The following is a 22,555-nucleotide window of genomic DNA, read 5'->3' on the forward strand; positions in this document are numbered from 1 at the left end:
GTAGGCCTACATGTTCATTAAGAACAAGGCAGATGTATTATTCCTATTATTTGGAGGGTTCTGCTGGCCACAAGGTGACACTCTGTCTCCGTGAAATACCCACACCCGCCTGCTGGCGTATAACAGACTGGCCTGGTGCCCAAATGGTACCCTTATCGCGGAAGATGCAAATCAGTCCTCTTTGAAGACTTGAACCTCTGCTGTAAACCTTCTTCTTTTCCTTTGGGCTTGTCCCTTTAGGGGAAGCCACAGCGTGTCACCCTTTTCCATGTAAGCCTATCTCCTGCATCATCCTCTCAAAAATCAACTCCCCTCATGTCTTCCCTGACAACATCCATCAACCTTCTCTTTGGTCTTCCTCTAGCTCTCTTGCCTGGCAGCTCCATCCTCATCATCCTTCTACCAATATACTCACTATTCTCCTCTGGACGTGTCCAAACCATCGAAGTCTGCTCTCTCTAACTTTGTCTCCAAAACATCAAACCTCGGCTGTCCCTCTGATGAGCTCATTTCTAATTTTATCTAACCTGGTCACTCCGAGAGCGAACCTCAACATCTTCATTTCCGCCACCTCCAGCTCTGCTTCCTGTTGTCTCTTCAGTGCCACTGTCTCTAATCCGTCCATCATGGCTGGCCTCACCACTCTTTTATAAACTTTGCCCTTCATCCTAGCAGAGACTCTTCTGTCACATAACACACCTGACACCTTCCTCCACCCGTTCCAACCTGCTTGGACCCGTTTCTTCACTTCCTGACCACACTCACCATTGCCCTGGACGGTTGACCCCAATTATTTAAAGTCCTCCACCCTTGCTATCTATTCTCCATGTAGCCTCACTCTTCTCCCACCACCCCTCTCATTCATGCACATATATTCTGTCTTACTTCGGCCAATCTTCATTCCTCTCCTTTCCAGTGCATGCCTCCATCTTTCTAACTGTTCCTCCACCTGCTCCCTGCTTTCACTGCAGATCACAATGTCATCTGCAAACATCATGGTCCACGGGGATTCCAGTCAAACCTCATCAGTCATCTTATCCATCACCACTGAAAACAGGAAGGGGCTCAGGGCTGATCCCTGATGCAGTCCCACGTCCACCTTAAATTCGTCTGTCACACCTACAGCACACCTCACCGCTGTTCCGCTGACCTCGTACATGTCCTGTATTATTCTAACATACTTCTCTGCCACTCCAGACTTCCGCATGCAGTAGGACAGTTCCTCTCTGGGTACTTTGTCATAGTATTTCTCTAGATCTACAAAGACACAATGTAACTCCTTCTGACCTTCTATGTACTTCTCCATCAACATCCTCAAGGCAAATAATGCATCTGTGGTACTCTTTCTAGACATGAAACCATACTGTTGCTCGCAAATACTCACTTCTGTCCTGAGTCTAGCCTCCACTACTCTTTCCCATGACTTCATTGTGTGGCTCGTCAACTTTATTCCTCTATAGTTCCCACAGCTCTGCACATCACCCTTGTTCTTAAAAATGGGCAGCAGCCCATTTTCCCTCCATTTCTCAGGCATCTTCTCACGCGGTAGAATTCTATGGAAAAAGCTGGTCAAAAACTCCACAGCCACCTCTCCTAGATGCTTCCATACCTCCACAGGAATGTCATCGGGACCAATTTTTCATCCTCTTTAATGCCTTTCTAACTTCCCCCTTACTAATCATTGCCACTTCCTGGTCCACCACACTTTGCTCTTCTACTCTCCCTTCTCTCTCATTTTCCTCATTCATCAACTCCTCGAAGTATTATTTCCATCTATCACACACTGCTGGCACCAGTCAACATGTTTCCATCTCTATCCTCGCTCATATTTGTTTGCCAACGTTTTAACCCGGAGGCCCTTCCTGACGCAACCCTCTGCATTTATCCGGGCTTGGGACTCTTGCACTGGCTTGTGCCCCACATGGGGCTGCTGTAAACCAAAGACAGGTTATTGTCTGAGAAGAGAAGGGAAACCCTAATAAACATACAAATGGCTGAAGGAATTCCTTTGATGTAGAAATACAAAGAAAAGATGGTTGGCTTGAATACTGATCTCAAAACATTTGGTTCTCTCAGAGGAATTCTGACTTTGGTACTATTTCAATATACTACACATGAAAAGTAAAAAAATAAAAATAAAAAATAAAACAAAAAATATATATATATATTGTACTGGATTTAAAAAATAAACGGACAATATGCATACCTACAAGCTTCATTGTAATTGGTTTGATTGTATTTTGATTTAAATGTTGTAAATTCTACCACACTTCATTGATCACTGATATATAAATATGGTAAAAATCATCCGTCGGTTGTTTGATACTAATTTAAACATTTATTCTGATTGGTTAATCCATACCAATCGCATTTTTAACACAATAAAACAACTAAATAAATGCATGACGATTACATCCCACAATTTTTGCTTACTTTCCTGATTTTTAAAAAAATGTATTATATCTCAAAAATATTGCTGGACTTTCACACTCATGTAGTATGCTGACCAAAATGCAGTTATTTAAATTGTTATAGTGATTTAAGTCATTTAGCGAGCGAGTGAGTTAGTTACAATGTTTAAGAACGCATTGCGAGAAATTCTTAATACACATTACATTTAATTGACAATAAAGTCAAATGTGTAGAATAATGCACTTTCTTCTTCTTCAAGATATTTTGTCGCACTTTTCACAACATAATCCACCGATGATGTGACGTTCGTCCACTTGAATGCTCGCTCCGTTTCCCGCAAAATCGCAGAAACCGAGAGCGGTTTAAGCGTCACTTCCGTTTCCCAGTAGCCAATCACAGCCGTGTATTCGCACAGTCTGGCTCCCATTGGCTGACCAACGAGCAATGCTCTGTTGTTCATTCCAAATTGAAGGGACGCCGCACGGCAATAAATTACTAATAGATGTTGATGAATGTCATCCAAATTATTAAATCCATATCCTATAGAAGAACAATACCGGTGGGTGTACGCGGCAATCCGGGATCGCTACCGGTTCGTTTACCGGTAAACCATGCTAGCATCGCTAGCTAACTAGCCAACGAGCAGCTTGTCGTCGCGTCCTGTTGGTCTTGATGGGCTTCCGCTGTTGATTCTTCCAGACTTGTGCTGGGGGCAGCGAGGCTAACAAATTGATGCCATCCGCCAGGGTAGGCTGTCTTTATTCAAATCGAATACACACCGAGTTGAATTATTTCGTCAGTATTAGTTTCACGCCGGACGAAAAAGAACAGCGACCCCAGCTAACTAGCGTGCTAGCAATGTGCTCTCGCTAGCCGCCGTGCTAATCGTTCGCCTACTGGTTTGCTTGCGGCAACTTTTGCGACACAGCCATTGTGTGTCGGGTCTTTTTTGGGGTGTTTTATTGTGGATATTATGTCCGCCCCTAGAATTCCGGCCACATTATGAGCGGGGCGGGTTGCAAAGCGAACGGCGCCGTGTACCCCGCCTCGTCGGCGATGTTGAACTCCGTGAAGAAGCCGAAGATGGAGCAGATTCAGGCCGACCATGAGCTCTTCCTCCAGGCCTTCGAAAGTGAGACTTCAGCCTTTGATACGTCGTTGTTTACTTTCATTTCACTAATATTTTGAATCAGTACTTTCTATTTAGCTCTAAGCACTGTGTTTATTTTTTTTATTAAAACTCCATGTTGACATGCCTATTTCATTTGGTTACCATACACAGTTGATTGTTTTTCCTCCCAGGCCATAACTGAAAAGTAGCATCTAATTGTCATTGTTCTTTTAATGTCAAATAGTTTATTTTATAATAATATATACTAGGTACGTTAACTAACTTTTTTTAAACCGTTTGAGTTGGTTGTCTAAAAAAAAGAGAGAGAGAAAAAGAGGGCCATTACTTGTTTGTATGCTGATGACAGAAAAAATCGTGAACAACTTGCTCAACTTTATTACTAGGAGAAATGATATAGTATTTCAGTAATTACCTTTGCCCTTGGTTTAAATCCTTTAAAGCATAAGTTAACGTGCCTCTTTCATTTGGTTATCAAGACCCAGTTGATTGCTTTTACCACAGCTGCATACCTGTAAAATGGTTACAGCTTGTTCCATTTTTTTAAATGTTAAAATAAACTGGCTACGTTTACTGGCTGCGAGTTGGTTGACTAAACAGATTTGTGTTACTGATTAAGTTGTTTGGATGTGACAGTAACAGCATAAGGGAACGCTTGACTTTTCCACGCTGAGAACTATTGCTTTTGTCAGTTTTTTTGTTGTTTTTTTTTTACTCTCAAAAGCCTCTGTATTATTCCCTTTTGTCTAGTCTTGATTATTTTCTTATTTTCCCAGAGCCAACACAGATATACAGATTTCTTCGCACTAGGAACTTGATTGCGGTAAGTTACAGACTTAGTTTTTTAAAATTATTTTAATAAATTGAAGATTTAAAAACAATTGAAACCTGATTTCTTTCTTTGTAGCCAATATTTTTGCACAGGACTCTCACATTCATGTCTCATAGAAACGGTCGTTCAAATGCTAAAAGGTAACCCCAAAAAAATGAATCTCAAGTGTCTCTACTGCGTTTTGTTTTCTAAGCAAAATTCCAAGTCTGTCTTTCTTTTTTGTTCCCAGGAAAGCATTCAAAGTAGATAACTTGTTGCAAACTGTAGAGAAGATGAAGGGAGAGCAGGAATCTCCCAGGTAACATTGGTCGATGAGATCTTTCAATGTTACTACCAATAAATAACTACATTTAGCTTAATTTCCTCTTTTGTGTGTTTTTAGCTTGTCTTCACATCTGCAATTAACTTTTACCGGGTTCTTCCATAAGGATGGTAAGTAGTCGTACAGATGGACTCAAAAGGATTAATATGTTGGCTAGATTATGAATGAATGTGAATTTTTATGTATTGAATAGGTATCCTCTGACTGGAAATGACACATGAAAGAAAGTAGCGAAAGACACAAGATGTGATAGATATAGTAGCTGAAAATATTTGGGATTTGTTTTCTTTTTTTACATTATGAAAATTACTGTACCTCAAATAATGGCCATTTATAGTAGTGTCCTGCCCAAATTAGTTGCCGGGTGAGACGTCTGCTCAAGACAAATGTATGCCTTACTCAAAACGACGTCTCCTTTTTCCCTATAAGGAAAAATGGATAACAATTATTTCATTTCATAGACACCGCCTTTCACACACAGACGAGTAATAAAGAGCTGAGTCAATTTGAACTCGCTTGCAAACCAAAACAGCAGCACCCAGTGAGGAATGTAAGCAGTCTCTCAGATGAGTCATGATTCATGTCGTCAAAGGTTCCTGCGAAGTATTAAAAATGATCTTGCGTTATGGCACTTTTTTTTTTTTCATATTAGATCGTGATAAATGAAAATGATGGCAATGTGATTTTGTTTTTCCCACTTGTAGAAAAGCCATCTCAGAACTCAGAGAACGAGCAAAACTCCGTCTCCTTGGAGGTGCTACTTGTCAAAGTCTGCCATAAAAAACGCAAGGTACGGCGTCACATTCAGCCGATTACGTCCTGTCATCTCGTTTATTTGTTCACTCCTCTGCTTCTTGCAGGATGTCAGCTGTCCAGTTAAGCAAGTGCCTACAGGTAAAAAGCAGGTGCCTTTGAATCCTGACAGCCAGCAAAGCAAGCTGGCCTCCTGTCCCTCCTTAGTGGTGTCCAGCAACGAGTTTGAGCCCAGCAACAGCCACATGGTCAAGTCCTACTCACTCCTCTTCAGGGTGTCGCGCACGGGCCGGAGGGATGCCAACGGCCTGCCCAACGGTGAAGCCAACGAGAACATCGGTAAGAAGAAGCTGCTCAAAGTTGACAGTGAAGGCTTCTATGATGCATATGTGATACCGGTGTGTTTGTGTGTGTGTGTATGTAGATGTGAGAGATACTCAGAGTAGAAAGAAGAGGAACTCGTCTCATAAGGAAGAAGGGGACACAACAGAGACATATGTTGCTCAAATGACTGTCTTTGATAAGAACAGGTACATTTGTAGATACTTTTCGGCACATTGACACTCACCACAACAAAGTCTTTTATTGCGTATGCAATTCCCTCTAGAAATATATTTTGTAAATACATTTTAATTTGAATGAATACATAACAAATACTTTCTATTTCCAGTGGTTCCTAACCTTGTTGCAAGTACTGAACCTGACAGGTTTTATACGTGCATTCACAGAGCACTTAGTAATTGGGAAAAAAAAATCAACTTCAAAACATATGTATATGTTACATTAGTGCACAAAATGACCGATACATCAGTTTCACACAAAATCAGTGTTCAAAGAACCAAACCGACAAACGAGGAATTTCGCACATTAGACAAAATCTTAACTTTAGTGGATATTTACTTAAAATAATTGTACATTTTGCTTTTGCCTTACAGCAGTAAGTACAGGAATGCACAGCTGCACCTTGGCAAGTGCCACCGTTGTATCATATTCGAAACAAAGTGCGTTCTTTTCGTTTTTAAGTCCATCATCTTTGAAAAGGCTCACAGCGATCTGTTGTAACAAACGGTATGAGTGTCTCAGAGTTTTCAGTTGTTAAATTATTCATCACAAACAAACCGCCTTCATATCAGGCTGCTCAATCGTAATAGCTAGTATACAAGTCTGAATAACACGCTAGGGCTGAAGCCCCCCTAAAATAGGCCTCTCGACGCCACTGCCATTCACCATTAGTGAAAAAGATTATAAAATCTGTTTAAGAATTAGAAAGGCTTCATCTCTCAAGCCTTATTTTTACAAACTGCTTGTACAGCTGGTACAGTACACCACAGCAAACCATAATAACCATATTGTTAAATTGCCGCCCTGTCCGTGTCAATCCAAACTGAGCTTTATCTTTCGAAAGGCAAGCTATATATATATATATATATATATATATATATATATATATATATATATATTTTTTTTAAACTAGTGTGTGAAATGGGAAACAACATTTGATTGTTTTCCGAATGAAGTGACCGGTTCGTGTAAATGCCTGTGCAGGAGGTTGCAGCTGCTGGATGGAGAGTATGAGGTGTCCATGCAGGGGATGGAAGACAGCCCTGTGAGCAAGAAGCGAGCTACGTGGGAGACTATTCTTGATGGCAAGGTGAGCGTTTGGCTCCTGACGACCACATCAAGGTTCTTCTGATTTTCTTTCTCATATCTAAGCACTGACCGTCATGTCTCCCCCTTCAGAGACTGCCACCGTTTGAAACATTTTCTCAGGGACCCACGTTGCAATTCACTCTGCGCTGGACGGGCGAGGCCACCGGGAAGTCCACAGCCCCTGTGGCGAAACCTCTGGCTACCCGAAACTCGGACTCCTCGGGGCCCATGGAGACCAGGACCAGTCACCACAGAGCCACACCCTTGGGTAAGACCTGTTCTGATTAAGGCGCTTATAGAGACAAATCCTCTAATAATATGAAGGGCTCATTAGCATTTAAAAAAAAAACTGTTATGCAGCTCCAATCTACGTTTTTCTCATGTGAAAATGAAAAACTGTATGATGATAAATGGTGAGCACCAAAATACAAATCGATAAAATATTTATAAAATTCTGAATAATGGGTAATAAGACTAAATTGGCCGTAAGTGTGAATGTGAGTGCGAATGGTTGTTGCCCTGCATTTGGATGGCGACCAGCTCAGGGTGCACACGCCTCTCGCCCAATGTCAGCTGGGTTTGGCTCCAGCACATCTGTGACCCTAGTAAGCGGTACAGAGAATGCCTGGATAGTAATAAAATGAGATTGGCAAATAGTGAACAATTCTTTAAAAAAAAGTGGCTTCAAGCTGTTTGTTGTTTACCTTCAAACTATTAACTAAACATAAAATCAAGTGAATTTCACATTGCGTATTTAAAACGACGACCCATTTTTGCCTTTGGAATGTCTGCTAGCTTTATGCTAAATCACGATGCAAAACGCCATAGGCTAATGAATAGCAATGACGGTAGCAGTGTTATAACCCTTAGAGCGACGCAAGAGATATTTGAACACAGACAGTGTAGCAACATGTGTCAAATGACAATCTAAAAATACTCGCTGGCATGTATTATTCATCCGCTGCGAAAAACAACTATTGTTACTGCAGCTTACTGATTAAGTTGTGAAACCTTTCTTTGTTTGTTCCTGTCTGTGTTATACTGGCCCTCGGTGTCCAAGACACGCACACCAAAAGAAGCACAATGTTGTGCTGGAACTGATTAATGGCATTCTCATTCATTTCAAAGGGAAAATATGATTTGAGAGAACTGTTTTGAATTTCAAATTAAATTCGTATGTCAAGGAACCATTGTACTTTCTTTGACTTCTTGATCAAATCGACAAGTCTTTTTTAAAATTGTATTTTCCACATTGTGTGGGATTTATTTTGTTTCTTTTAACTGATAGAAAGTTACCCAAAGAGTACTTTCATGTTTCAGTAAAACTGACTACTTGGTACGGTGTAGTTCTGTTTGGGATGCTAACATTACATTTTGTTCAATTCGCTCTATAAGAGAAAAAGTCTCCTTACATTTCATCTCACTCACATAATCGTTAGACCCCAAACCTAATGTGTAATAACTGTAAATGCTGATCCAATGTAATCCAACCCACCTTCCTCACTATTTCAGCTTGTACAGTCACCCTTTGATCACAACCATAATAGTTCAGTGATTTCGGCAGTGACATTATGATAGATGATCACTTACATGGACCACAGAAAGAGTCATGTGGGCCATTATATCAAATAGAGATACTATTGAGAAGCCTCACTGTGTTTACATTTGGATAAAGCATGTGTTTTAATGAATGGTTGAACAAACTCATCCATATATTCCTTTTTAGCAGTGAAAGAGTCGGCCAGCACAGATATCCACACAAGGAAAGAACTCGTCCCATGTGAGCCACGCCAAAAGTTACGGATATTTTATCAGGTAAACACTTTTGACGTGAGGAGCCACCATCTTTATGGCTTTCATCATCCAATTACTGGACGTCTTGTGACCTTTCCCCTGGCTTAGTTCCTGTACAACAACAATACGCGGCAGCAGACGGAGGCGAGGGATGACCTTCACTGTCCTTGGTGCACGCTGAACTGCAGCAAGCTCTACAGCCTGCTCAAACACCTCAAACTCTCCCACTCACGCTTCATCTTCAACTATGTGGTAAGAGAGAACAACATTCGCATCATTTGTTGGAATAAAAATGAGTATTGAAAAGTCAATGGGTTTTTCAAAAAAAAAAATATACTGCATTCAAGACTTGTGAGTATCAGACCTCAAATGTTTCAGTTAAATATAAAACAGATCATGGCTAACAACTGCCACATGCTAGTATTTATGCTTGTGAATAGAAAGCAGTCTTACCAACAGACCCAATCCTTTCCAGCAGTCTTGATGCATTTTTCAAATGCATTTTACTGAATAACTTTTAGTCAAGGGTGTTCCCCACCTCTCGCTCAGTGTCGACCGGGATAGACACGAGCTCACCCGCAAGCGTAATGAGGACAAGACTAAAAAATCGATGGCTGATTAAAAAAAAAAAAGTGCATTGGACCTCAAAGATTAGCTTACATTGTGCTTCAGCATCTGTTTTGTCATCTTGTGATCGATCTCCAATGTGAGCTGGACGTCGGAGGTTTCCAACTTCACAGCTTTGTGAAAAGCACCTTAGGGCGCGCACTAAAAGAGCACACAAGTACAATTGGTTTTGTTGTCTTACTTGACGGCTATATTACAGTATTTACTTTTAGTTTGACGCTGATAAGCCAACAGTTTAAAATGTTGAAACAATTTTCCTCATTGGAAACATGACATAAAAAGTGTGAAAATAAGTTAACTATTAATATATAAACATTAGTAAACCTAACGGTCACGCACTGCAGTTTTTACCTGTTTTGATGGCGTATTTTTTCTTTTCTTTTTTTTTTTTTTTTCTCCAGCAGTATTAGAGGTCTCAACGTGGGCATAAAAAGAGTTCCCGCCTTCAGTTTTGACCAATTTGATGCCACTTTTTACCTTACGTGTGAATGCATCATTAAACTGTAATGGAAAAACTTTGCTCCATTGGGTGGAGTAACTACAGTAAACCCACACTATTTACGCGGGATAGGGAACAGACCCTGCCACGAAAAGTGAAAATTCACAATTGATCCCCCCCACCCCAAAGGAGGATCATAAAGCACCATCAACACATGTCTAGGATGTGTTAGAGTTTATTAAAAATTAATCCTCACAGTAGATGTTGAATTGAACCAAGAATTTAGAGTCAATGATTTTAACTACAAGAAAATAAAAGCATGCGTAAAAATAACCATCTAAAAATTCAAAGAAAAAAGCATCATAGTTTGTATTTTTTGGAGTTATAATCTGACTGCTACAGACTGCATGTAGCGAGAGAATACAGTCGCGGCTCTTGGTCTGTTCATTCCGCTCTGAAATGCATGAATGTTCACAGTCACGAACCCGTGTTACATAAACAACTGCAATCAGTAGTTCAAGTATTTATCGTAATTGTCTTCAGATGAGACTCATCAACACTATTCGCTAGCATACTAGCCTAAATAACACGTTGGCGCAAACTGACGAGACGTCACACATGAGAAAACCTGTATGCGCACCATACCTTTAGATAAACTAATTTATCCAAATTACCTTCTGGCATTTACAGACAATAATAAATGTTAGGGAATACAGGCAAATTGTAACAGCAAAGTAGACTACACTGGCAATCAATATAATAATTTAAAGTTGTAATTAATTCGCTAACACCGAACTGTGAATATGGGTGGGGGTGCGGGGTGTAATTGTACACTCTTTTTCTTCTACTTGCATAATTTTTCACTTTTGTCCATTGAAACAGTGCAGCTAGGAAAACATTGTTCTTTGTTTTCGCTTTTCTTTAGGCAGTGAGGAGGATATTGAAATGCATGAAAACAAAAATTGACTTCGAAGATGTGTTTGTAATATTGTTTTCCTGTTTTTTCAATTTGTAGCCTCACCCCAAAGGAGCAAGGATAGACGTGTCCATCAACGAGTGTTACGACGGCTCATACGTTGGCAATCCTCAGGACATCCACAGCCAACCTGGCTTTGCTTTCAGCCGCAATGGCCCCGTCAAGAGGACCGCCGTCACCCACATACTGGTTTGCAGGTAAGCTGTTGACCACACCGTGACACCGAGTAGAAGCCCTGGGATCGTCATGTTATATGGTTACACTGTGTATTTCTTTTGCAGGCCCAAGAGGACCAAGCCGAGCCTGTCCGAGTTCCTCGAGTCCGAGGACGGCGAGTTGGAGCAGCAGAGGACCTACGTGAGCGGACACAATCGCCTCTACTTCCACAGTGACAGCTGCATGCCGCTGCGACCCCAGGAGATGGAGGTGGACAGCGAGGACGAGCGGGACCCCGAGTGGCTCAGAGAGAAGACCGCCACGGTGAGGAAGAGCTGCCACTGCCAGACATTTTGCGCTATTACGGCCACAGACGACTTAAACTGTTAGTGAATCTCATCTAAGGTTGAGCCAAAAATGGTTCTAAAAAGATGTAACGATTAAGTGGTTGTGTTGTGGCTACTGTACAGTCAACCCCCATTATTTGCGGGAGATCGTGACCAAACCCTGGCGCATATAGTGAAAAACGGCGAGTAAGAAAAAAAGGCTGAAAAAAGGTTTGTAATTGTCTATAGATGCCATAAAGTGGCGGTAAAGGACTTTTTTTTTTTTATTAGACAGGGTTATGTATGGCCTGACAAAATGAAGCTTCCCCATTCACTTTAACATAGTTGCTTTACACTGTGATAGCACAAGATGGCGCTAAAGCAATATTATTATATTAGGCTTTCGCCTGAGCACAAAAAGGTGAGTTTGAGTTTTTCATAACAGAGGACAGGCTCCCCTCAAGTATTGCTGATTGCCGTACCATGAATATGCGGGGGTTCACCTTAGTTTATTTACTCAAGTACAGGTAGCTGGCGGTGTCTACGGGGACGCCTTTATTTGTGCGAACGAAATTTTGGAATAATACGTAACAGTACTACAGTTTAAAACAAGTACAAAAATAAATAAAGGGAGTATATTGGAGAAATGCAGAACACAACTTTCAGTTTTGTTGTTTTGGTCAGCAACTGAGATCAAACCGGCTTAGAAGTTAACTTCAATTTCTGTGTGTGAACAATGGTGTCGATGAGCTGAGATAATTTTACTAACATGTTTATTTCCTTGTGGGGAAAAGGGAGACATTTATTTGAGGGCGCTATTAGTTGATCTGAAGTTGATTGTGCACCCCTGTTATTGTGACAGCCATTATTTGAGGAAATTCCATGAAATTAATTTTGACATTTGAACTTGATTGTGTTAAGACTAATTTCATTGGTGCCAGTTGTCTTGATTTGACAGCTGTCCGATTATAGATTATTATTGATTTAATAATCTTTTTAAATACTCTATTTGCCCAGCAACTGGACGAGTTCACGGACGTCAATGAGGGAGAGAAGGAGGTGATGAAGCTGTGGAACCTTCATGTCATGCAGCATGGGTATGCGGACACCAAATCATCATGTACACTCAGCAGCCCCAACATTAATATACCGTATTTTTACAACCGTAAGGCGCACCGTATTTAAAAGGCGCAGTCTCCGTTACGGGGTCTATTTCTGTATTTAACACATACATAAGGTGCACCGTATTATTGGGCGCAGGCATGGTAAAACATACGGTAGCATCCAAGCACGCTAAAATTTTTTTTTTAAAAAGGCAGCGGGAGCAAAACTGAGTTAAGTTGTGCTTTATTCATGTATTTAACAATGTACTCACGTTCTTTTTTGATCAATCCTCATCCCCAATTCCATCAAAGTCCTCGTGTTCTGTATCCGAAATACAGCTGGGCAAGTTCTCCATCAAACACGCCGGGTTCCCTCTCGTCATTGTCGGAGTCAGTCTCGTTGCCGCGCGGCTCCTCAGAAATGATGCCGGCTTTTACGAAAGCTCGAACAACAGCGCAAGCAGACACGTTAGCCCAAGCATCCACAATCCATTCACAAATTGTGGCGTAACTCGCCCGCCGCTGCCTCCTAGTCTTAGTAAAGCTGTGTTCGCCATCTGTCATCCATCGCTCCCACGCCGCTCGCAACTTCACTTTGAACGCCCTGTTTACACTGATGTCCAGCGGATGGAGTTCCTTCGTCAAGCCTCCCAGAATGATGGCAAACTCCGAGTTATTGCCCTCAGTCGAATGGTGACTGTAGAGACGCTTCTCCCGGCTGTTCTTTGCTCATTAATCCATTGCTCGAGTTGGTCTTCCAACTCGGGCCACCTCGCCTTGTTTCCGCGGAAACTCAGCTTCGTCTTCTTGACTTGGCGTAGCTCGTTTTCCTGCTTCCTCCACTTGCGAACCATGGATTCGTTGATCTTGAATTCTCTCGCGGCTGCTCGATTCCCATGTTCCTCTGCGTAACTGATAGCTTGCAGTTTAAACTGCTTCGTAAGCGTGTCTCTTCGTAGGTGCCATTTTCGGGGGTCCTAAACCAAACCGATGTTGTTTTGCACAATGCACATATACCTACTGGGGGTGTGCCTTTAGCGTCCTCTTTCATGCGCACCATTCCCTCTTTAATGGCCGCATGCTGTCCTCAGCCATGTCTGCTTTTCCTCTGTATAAGCAGCGTGTCGGTAGGAAATGCTCCCAGTCAGTCAAGCGGAGCGCTCATCACACAACAACATTTATAGATTTTAGAACCCGGTGCACACATAAGGCGCGCCGCATAATAAGGCGCCCCGTCCATTTTGGAGAAAATGTAAGACTTTTAAGTGCGTCTTATGGTCGTGAAAATACGGTACTATACACAGTACACTATATACTAATAATTAGTTTTAACCTATTGGTTCTCAACTGTTGTCACACATTTTCCAGTTGTCGTTAATTCGCGACCCACTTAAATAGACGTCAGGAACAATAAAGAGAATGTATTGTTAAAAAATAGCCTTTAAAAACATTTTAACTACACATTCTTACATGTTTTAAGTGATTTTGAGAGCACCTTATAAAGAAACTGACGGTGAACATTAGACAACTGCACGCACAAAAAGGAATATCTGGAGATTTCCCAGACATGAAAGCTGTGGTGTGGTCTATGTGGCAGCTTCATCGCGGACAACCAGATGAACCAGGCCATCATGCTCTTTGTGGATGACTGCGGCGCGCACATCGTCCGCCGTAACCTCTGCCGCAACTTCCTCCTGCACCTGGTGAGCATGCACGACTTCAACCTGGTGGGCACAGCAACCATCGACCGGGCGATGACGCGCCTGAAGCAGATCCAGGAGGAGCTCCCGGAGGACGCCGAAGAGAGGCAGGAGTGTGTGCTCCTCGCGGCGGCGGGGAGCTGCAACGGCAGTGCGCCATCCTCCAGTGCGGGGAAGCAGGGCAAGAGGACAAAAAGTGCTCTCACGGACTGATGCAGGCTTAATGCACGGCGGAACTATTAGTTGTCACGGGGGAGGGGTTTGTTTTCCAGTTTCCTCCCCTTTCAATAAACATTTCCAACCTTTTGGTGCTTAGAAGTGGTCAGCAGAGCGTCTGACTGCAAACAGACCAATATACAAGGTAAAAAAGTTTTTACAACTTGAACGCAACCAAATACGTATGAACGATGTAGAAGTGAATCACCCACATCACATGACATGACTTGGGTGGGTGTGAACAGATTGCAGGGGTGGGGAACCCCGCCTCATAAAATTATTTGATGCAATTTACCATCCAACCCCAAACAAATTTTTAACCCACAAATGCTCCTAATATATAAAATCATGTTTTTTCTTTTCATACATTGAGGACTGGACCCTGACAGGAAAAAGGTTCCCCACCCTTGTTCTAGTGCGTCTCTCCTAATAGATGAGGATTATCAGAAGTTGAAACTCAACTGAATTATACACATACATGATAACCTTTTGTTTTGAAGAAGAAAAAAAATGACTTAGCTGATTATTTTTTAGCACTTGCCGTTTTTGTATTTAGAGATTTTCCTTTTTCATAACCTCAGAGCTGCACCCAAAAGAGTAACGCAGCCTTTTTTCAGTCATCTGTGGAGAATCTGAAAATGGTGTGTTTTAGTATCACAGTTGAGACTGAGTGCAAGAAATGTCAATAAGAGACTATGTTTGGGATAAAAAAAAAATCATTATTATTTTTTTTTTTGCAGGATAGTAGAGTTCAAAGGATCACAATTACTTTTTAGTTTCAGTTCCGGATTACCAAAGCGGTTGTCAGTATTTTGAGTTCTGTTAGTGTTTTTTGTTTTGTTTTTGGCAGGGGGGAGTGGTGGGTATAAACTGACAATTATAGTGCATTACCAATCCAAATTTGGTATATTTTTGTTTATAAGTATGATTTGGTTTATTATTTTCATCTGGTAAAGAAAGAAGGATAGAGGGAGACTTCATCACCTTTTATTTACAAAACACCCCATTGAGAATCATTTAAAGAAATACACTCTTGATTTAGGGTTTTTATATTTAAATAAAAACATTCAACTTCATATGGGCTGCATTGTTTTAGTGAGCTTCCTGTGAAAAGTTCCACTGAACGCTCAGCCACATCTTCCAATAATTTTTAAATAATTCTTCCATTGCAAATATGTCGCACTGACTGTTGAGTTTTGAGGCGACGTTCGTCTCCACAACTGTAGGCGGCGATAGTGTGTCAAATACCATTTCGCTTCTGCAAGAAAGGTTGATTAACAAATATGCATTGAAGAAAAATGAGACGTTTCACCGTAATTAATTTTTAATGTCACTTGTCTTCTACTCGAACACTTTCTATATATATTTATAAATTAGCTAGCGGTAACTGCTGGGTCGAGTGTATAAAACGGCTAATGCCTAGCTTGGAGAAGTCTACGGAAGGAGAATGTTCGACGTAAAGGCGCCATGTTCAAAATGCTTCAAGTCTTTTTGACATTTTGGCGTTTTTATCATGCCAAAAAAACTGAAACGGACCAAAAAGAGTCGACACAATGTTTCTTGTGTTAATGAAGAGAAACCTCGAGCAGTCGAGGTAAGGGTGTTAGCTTGTCTGTTTCTGTTTACAATTTTTATCCAGCTACCTAGCTAATCTAGCTACCTATCTGAATGTATCTAATCTATAGCAGGGAAGCAGTAGAAGGAACAAATGTGGGCAGACAGAGTCCCCTCCTCAGAGTGATGCTGACTTGATGGGAATGGGTGAGAAGGTGCCAACACCTTCATCATCCCTGCAGCCGGGGAGAGGACATGTGCCACCGCCGCCAACGCTGCACAGCATTTTGCGGGACATCCAAGCATCCAACACAGCATTCCCGGTCCAGAGTGTGTTCGGAACGCTGCAGAGGAAAGCCAGAGAGAGGCTACCAGATTCTGGAATAAAAGGTATAAATCATTTAGTTAGGGGGTCAATTTTGTTTTCATTGAATGCCAAAAAAACAAAATCAGAGCTCTGTAAGTACATTGGTTTTAAGGTTGACGGTCAGGACAGTCAGGGAACAAAATGCAAAAAAATAAAAATTTATCGTTTGACATAGATTTAGTGACGGATGAAATGTTAAAAACAAAAAAAATGCTCGAAGTAAATTCTCCACCAAAGATTCTCAAAGTCAATCCTTAATCTTTTTTTTTTCTGTTTAGGAAAATCCAGTAGTTTTTTTTTTAAGGCAAAGAATGATGCAGACATCTGCAACCATAAAAGTTTGAGTTATTGTGCCATACAAAAATTGTCACATTTGGTATTGCTTTTTTCATGTTGCACTGATATTCACTTTCAAATGAGTTAACAAGCACTGCCAAAAGCATATTGCTAGCCGTGATGTCCGCTAGCCAGAGGTTGGGCTGCACTGTATTTGATTACGAAGTACAAGTGTGGCTAAATTGCAAGACAGTTACACTTCCTGTCCCTTTCCTAATATGTTCCGTGCGGGATGTTGTACATATCGGTACCATACTGAGTGTTCCGTCCTGAAAATTCTGAATCAAAATCCCATCACATTACGTTATTTCCACTGCATTTGATTATCATCATCAAACAAAATTTGAACAAAAGTCAAGGAACAAATCTTATTGGTGGCAAACTTTTATTGGCCACCTCAGGTGAAGTGTAGGGTCGGATCTGGCCCTCAGGCCTGAGTTTGACCTGGATTTAGGTGTAGAAGATGACATTGACAATGTGATGTTATCTTACCATTTGCGTCTTTCTTTATTTACCTCTGAAAGGAGAGAAGCACCTGGATTTAAAGAGGAAACAAGAAAGCTCTGAAAAGGGCTCCAAACACCTAAGGTCTAATATCATGACTACAGAAACTGCTAGTTCCAACCTCTCAACGCAGTTTTCAGTTGAAACGCGTCCCAGAGTGAGCAGGCTCAGCCGCACCCGGAGGCTGAAGCAACAGGTTGCGAGTGAAAGCGGGGAAATTCGCACAGATATGGAAAAAACACTCAAAACTATCCAAGAAGGTAAAAGGTAGACATTCTGATCAGTGTTTCCAATGATCGGGTTTGTGTGGTATCAATAATGTGTGCGCTAATGTAGTGTCCAGTTGTGCGGATGTGCTGTGGACAGACAAGTACAGTCCTCAGTGTGCAAGTGAACTTATTGGGAATAACCTCCAAGTGAGCAAATTGCACCGGTAAGTGCACATAATTAACAGACGCACTTAAAACTCTTCATGTTGGTAGAAGATCTATTGCACAGTACTTTATTTTTCAGTTGGTTGAAAATGTGGAAACGGCGGTCCGACTGCGCTGAGAGTAAGAGAATGGAGCAAATAAAAAACGAAGAAACGAGCAGCAGAAACATTTCCACACAAGGTAAAAATGTAAAAGACGTTTCTATTTATAGCTGGTCGACCTCCGACAACACATTTTCCCAGAAGTGAAAATCCAAATAATCGGTTGCGGTTGTTGACCTGTTGCTATCATAAAAGCTTTCAGAAACGTACAGGCAACATTTTAATTACCATTTGTACATTCCTAACTGTCCTAAAAGTAAAAAAGACGTTAACTAGTCCACTACTTAAAATTTCGTCATGATGACTTTAAATCACGTCTCTGCTTTTTTTTAAGTAAATATAAAAGAAGAAAAGTACGACTATATGATAAAATATGAATATAAAAAGTCAGACATGTTATTTGAATGCAGACTCGTGGGATTGTGGAGACTTCCAGGGCGAGGCGGGCTCAGAGGACCACGGTGAGCCGCCGCCGTGCAACACCATGCTGATCACGGGGCCTCCAGGCGTGGGCAAGACGGCGTCGGTGTACGCCTGCGCTCAGGAGCTCGGCTTCCAGGTCACCATCTACAGAGGCGTCATCGTACAGCTTTTATAAGACTTTCAAATCCCTCTCTTATGTGAACCCACAGGTTTTTGAGGTGAACTCCTCCTCCCAGCGTAATGGCCGCCAGGTTCTGTGTCAGTTGAGAGAGGCCACCCAGTCCCACCTGGTGGAGACGGCCGGGAAGGACCCACTGAGACCGGCGTACTTCAGCAACTACGGCACCAGAGGATGCTCACCTAGAAGTGAACATTTAGCTGGTAGGACTACGTACCAGGAAAACTAAAGTAGACTCTTTTGCTGCTATCCGTTCATCCATCTTCTATAGAACTGGTCCTCATTAGGCTCGCGGGTTGGCAGAAGGCGGGGAACCCCCTGGACTGGCCACCACTCAGTCGCAGTTCACATACTGTCTAGATAGACAGACCCAAGCAGTTACATTATCAAAAGTCCTGTAATATTTGTTGCATTAATTTCGCTGTTTATTTTCCAAAAATTGGTAAGATCAAATTTATTTTGTATATATTTAAATTCATTCATCACAATGAATTATTGGTTCACTGATTTATTGTAAATAATACAATAAAAAAGCTATAAAAACAGTAACTTTTTAGGTTTGTTTTTATTAAATAATCGGTAATTTATCATTACAATCATTATGAATAAAACAATCAAATAGGAGAAACAATTACTTTATTGTGAAAATAATTTTACATACACATTTCAACTCGTTTTTCCCCCCCTCGTTTATGAATGACTTGGCCCATCTGTCCATTTTAAAAATCACGTATGGCCCTTGAGCACAAAGGTTTGCCCACTCCTACTCTATAAGAACAACACAAGTGTAACCATTAAACCAGCATATAGCTCATGCAATTATTTATTTCTTTGCATTCAAGGCTTCTTGCAGGGGTTTAATTTGCATTCTTTTCTTTCGGAGGCACATTGCCACCTGCCCAAAAGGTGTCCGTCAGCTCAAAAAAGCAGACGTTTGGCCGCCGCAGACCCACAGGAAAGGAGAAGCCAGCCGCTGTCACTCTGACAAACTTCTTCAAGATGAAGGCCAAAGCAGAACACCTGTGCGGTCTGCCACCAGCGAAGTCGCCGCACGACAAACTGAAAAAGGGGCCCGAGCTTCAAACTGCGCCGCAGAGGAAAAAAGGAGCCACGTCGCTAATCCTGTTTGAGGAGGTGGCACAGTCACACCTGCAAATTGTATTTATTGTCTGTGAGGCTGCATGCTGAAGTGTTCTGTCTGCTTTGTCTCTAATAGGTTGATGTCATTTTTGAAGATGATGTTGGTTTCTTGGCAGCCATCAAGACGTTCATGACGACTACTAAGAGGCCAGTGGTTCTCACCACCAATGGTAACTAAATACACACACAGGAGACAGAACGGCAATTATTTCCTTTCCATCTAATATGTCGTCATACATTGTTCTCCATGGGTCCTGAAAGTAGCCTGCAAACACACATACAAATGAATATTTTTAGTCTTATGAGAAGTTTATATTTTCTATATACTAGTGGTGTGCATGCATGCTATCTTGTCATTAGATCCTAAATTCAGAGAGCGATTCAGTGGGAGCTTGGAAGAAGTTGCTTTCAAGAAGCCGTCGGCGGTGAGATCCGGTTGCTCCGTGCTTTTGAGCCCCGCTCAAGTCGATCAGCTTTTAAAGCAAGGTGCCTCGCAACAGGCGAACGTCTGCAGCTACCTGCAGCTGCTGTGTTTGGCCCAGGGCGTGAACATGGAAACGGACGACGTGCGAAGCCTCTTCACCCTCACCGGAGGCGACGTCAGACGTTGTCTCCTGCAGCTCCAGTTGTGGGTGAACAGTGTTCAAGGTTGCTGTGCGTCTCATTTAAATTAGTCACAACATCGTTTGGCTGCTGAAATCTGTCGTTTATACTTTTGGTTTGAAGGCACTAGTGTAGAAGCAGAAAACACCAGCCTTCCCCAACATAGTACAGGCTGCACTGCGAGCATGCTGGGTCTTCATCCTGTGAGTCAAAACCATCTGCTGAACCTTCTGAAGGTATATTGCGCACATTCTTTTTATCTTTGTAAATGTGGAATTTTAATACACTTCTATTACTGTCTCTCATACGCATTACATTGTGCATGTGTACAAAGTACAATTTCAACTATCAAGTATTAGTTTGTGTGTGATTCTTCAGAATCCGACATGGACTGAAGCTGGAATGAACAAGCTGGTGGAGAGCTGGAGAAGAGATGTTTCTCTACTGTACTCCAACATGGAGATGCTCACACCCATCGGGTCCCACCAGGAAATGCTTTTGCTCCGGTCTAAAATGAAAGCTGCAGACATCAACCCAGTGAGGGATGGACTTGGGCTTAGCAACATGATGGTGATCGGATCCAGTTTGACACTCAAAGGACAAATAAGCCCCTATTGTCCGAAAACAAGGCTACATCACAGGACCGAACAAAGTGCGGCCAATGTAGACTTGACATGTTTGAATGCTCTGGCTGACTTCTTTGACGTCATGTCGTACATCAATGCCACATTAGCAACAGCAGAAGTGTTTGATCCAGCTGCTCGCACAAGGGACTTTGTCTGGACTGGAGCTGACATTAAAGATAGTGTGTTAGATGAAACGAGCGAGGAGGAAGGACGGAGTCACAGCCAGGAGAGGCTGTTGGAAATTCAGGCAGCTGTGGAGAGTTTGGGGTGCCGCAGTTGTTGGAGTCGCATGTCGTACGTTTGGACGGAGACGCAGACATGCGTACCGGAACTTGGACGAACAGTCTCAGGGTCTTCCAATGGGATACACTTCGCTTGTCAACCTCCAGGTGACCCAATGTGAGTGTTCTTTAGTTCAACGTCACACATATTCATGCCTTTTGTAATGTTAGCACCAGAACTAGCTCAAACCTGTCAGACGCCGCACTGCTCTATTTTTATATTATTAGAACGAGTCATTGACAGTTTTTAAAGTTACTCAGTTCACTGTCTTTGTCATTGTATGATTTCATTTGGTTCCACTGGTATACCTTCAAGTGGCCAGTGAGCGTATAACGGCGTGTGCCTGTATTCACAGCATGTGCCAGAGGCGGTACAAGATGAGCCAGGCCGTGCTGAGTAGTCAGCCCTTCGGCCTGCTGGGAAACAGGCAGGCTGTATGCGTTGACTACATGCCCGCCCTCCGTTCCATCAGTCGCTCTATGAGGCAGCCAAACAAGGAGCCGGACAGGTGAACAAACGATTATCAGCTTTATAGTTTCTGATTTGATTGTTTAATTTACATGGCTCTTTGGGTTGATCAATACTCATTTCAATAAATGAAGTCAGCTACAACTATGACAGGAACTTCCTGTTTCCCCTGGTGAGTATATATAATCTGGTGTCTGCAAAAATGGTAAAACAGAGGATTTATTGCAGTAAATACTACAGCAGAATACTGTAATTATTTATACATACATTCTATTGTAATATACAGTATATTTGTGTGAAAATTAATAGACCCCTCATACAAATTCCTTATACTTAACTCTTTTTAGTTAAATAATCGTACCTACCCACCATATGAAGAATTAGGTTTTTTTTTTGTGCTTTTGCTAATAATTTTCTAAATGAATGTCAATTTCTCCCCCTCACGTAGGTGTGTACACTTCCTCCGAAGCTTACACCTGGGCCTCTCCAAGTCAACGCTCCAACTCTTGGCCCAAGATTTCTCCAGCAACCAATCAGGCAGCCGAAACAAAACTACCTCATAATTTATTTTCCACTCAGGCTATTTAATGTACACTTTACTGTAAAGATTATTTTCAAAACAGTCAATGAAATCATGAGCAACCATGGAACCTAAATAAAGATGTTCATTTTTACAGTTCAAGCACTGATGTCAGTTTCCATTCTTGCACAATGGACAAAGAAGACAATAATAAAAGGTTCCTGACAAGAGGTCAAAATAAAGTAGACACTTTTCACACAGTGTTTCAAGACACCTCGTTTTGGGGGGTCGGTTCTGTGTCATGCAGTGTACCAAGTATGGCTTTCATTGTGACTACCAGTGGTAGAGATAAGGCATGGGACCAAGCGAGGGCTACTCTGTGTTGCCAACTTAGCGACTCTGTGCAGTACCCAAATTAGGCAATTTATCCAGCCCCCTCTAGTGAAGCAATGAGAGACTGGAGACTGAAGACCCCTTCAGTCCAGGCTACAATTGAAGTGTGCGTGTTTAATTTAACCATATAGATCCTCGTTTGGCTTCCCTCACCCACAAAACGCAGGCACCAATACACTGGCAAATCAAAA

At 41.9% G+C, this 22,555-nt stretch overlaps 2 protein-coding genes across 5 annotated transcripts; both read left to right on the plus strand.

Annotated features, from left to right (window-relative positions):
* The first annotated feature begins 2,819 nt into the window (after positions 1–2,819).
* On the plus strand, positions 2,820–15,511 carry suz12b (SUZ12 polycomb repressive complex 2 subunit b). Its single transcript, XM_061771574.1, has 17 exons — positions 2,820–3,159; positions 3,400–3,544; positions 4,318–4,364; positions 4,449–4,513; positions 4,603–4,671; positions 4,756–4,805; positions 5,400–5,485; positions 5,556–5,787; positions 5,873–5,978; positions 6,994–7,099; positions 7,189–7,366; positions 8,825–8,913; positions 9,001–9,144; positions 10,974–11,131; positions 11,216–11,414; positions 12,434–12,513; positions 14,117–15,511. The coding sequence occupies exons 1-17, from the start codon at positions 3,145–3,147 to the stop codon at positions 14,430–14,432; spliced, it is 2,085 nt and encodes a 694-aa protein (XP_061627558.1). The 5' UTR covers positions 2,820–3,144; the 3' UTR covers positions 14,433–15,511.
* atad5b (ATPase family AAA domain containing 5b) lies at positions 14,442–22,133 on the plus strand. 4 transcript variants are annotated; one of them, XM_061771570.1, is made up of 15 exons: positions 15,676–16,029; positions 16,121–16,379; positions 17,217–17,456; positions 17,533–17,629; positions 17,710–17,810; positions 18,142–18,290; positions 18,364–18,535; positions 19,216–19,466; positions 19,549–19,642; positions 19,833–19,897; positions 19,973–20,120; positions 20,199–20,311; positions 20,454–21,100; positions 21,339–21,491; positions 21,900–22,133. In XM_061771570.1, the coding sequence occupies exons 1-15, from the start codon at positions 15,949–15,951 to the stop codon at positions 22,012–22,014; spliced, it is 2,685 nt and encodes an 894-aa protein (XP_061627554.1). In that variant the 5' UTR covers positions 15,676–15,948; the 3' UTR covers positions 22,015–22,133. The 4 variants fall into 4 exon arrangements, with proteins under 4 accessions (XP_061627556.1, XP_061627554.1, XP_061627553.1 ...); XM_061771572.1 differs by lacking the exon at positions 15,676–16,029 and adding an exon at positions 14,442–14,580 and having other exon boundaries at positions 19,833–20,120; XM_061771569.1 differs by having other exon boundaries at positions 19,833–20,120.
* The last annotated feature ends 422 nt before the right edge of the window (positions 22,134–22,555 follow it).

The sequence above is a fragment of the Phyllopteryx taeniolatus genome, chromosome 4, assembly GCF_024500385.1.
Source record: "Phyllopteryx taeniolatus isolate TA_2022b chromosome 4, UOR_Ptae_1.2, whole genome shotgun sequence".
NCBI lineage: Eukaryota > Metazoa > Chordata > Actinopteri > Syngnathiformes > Syngnathidae > Phyllopteryx > Phyllopteryx taeniolatus.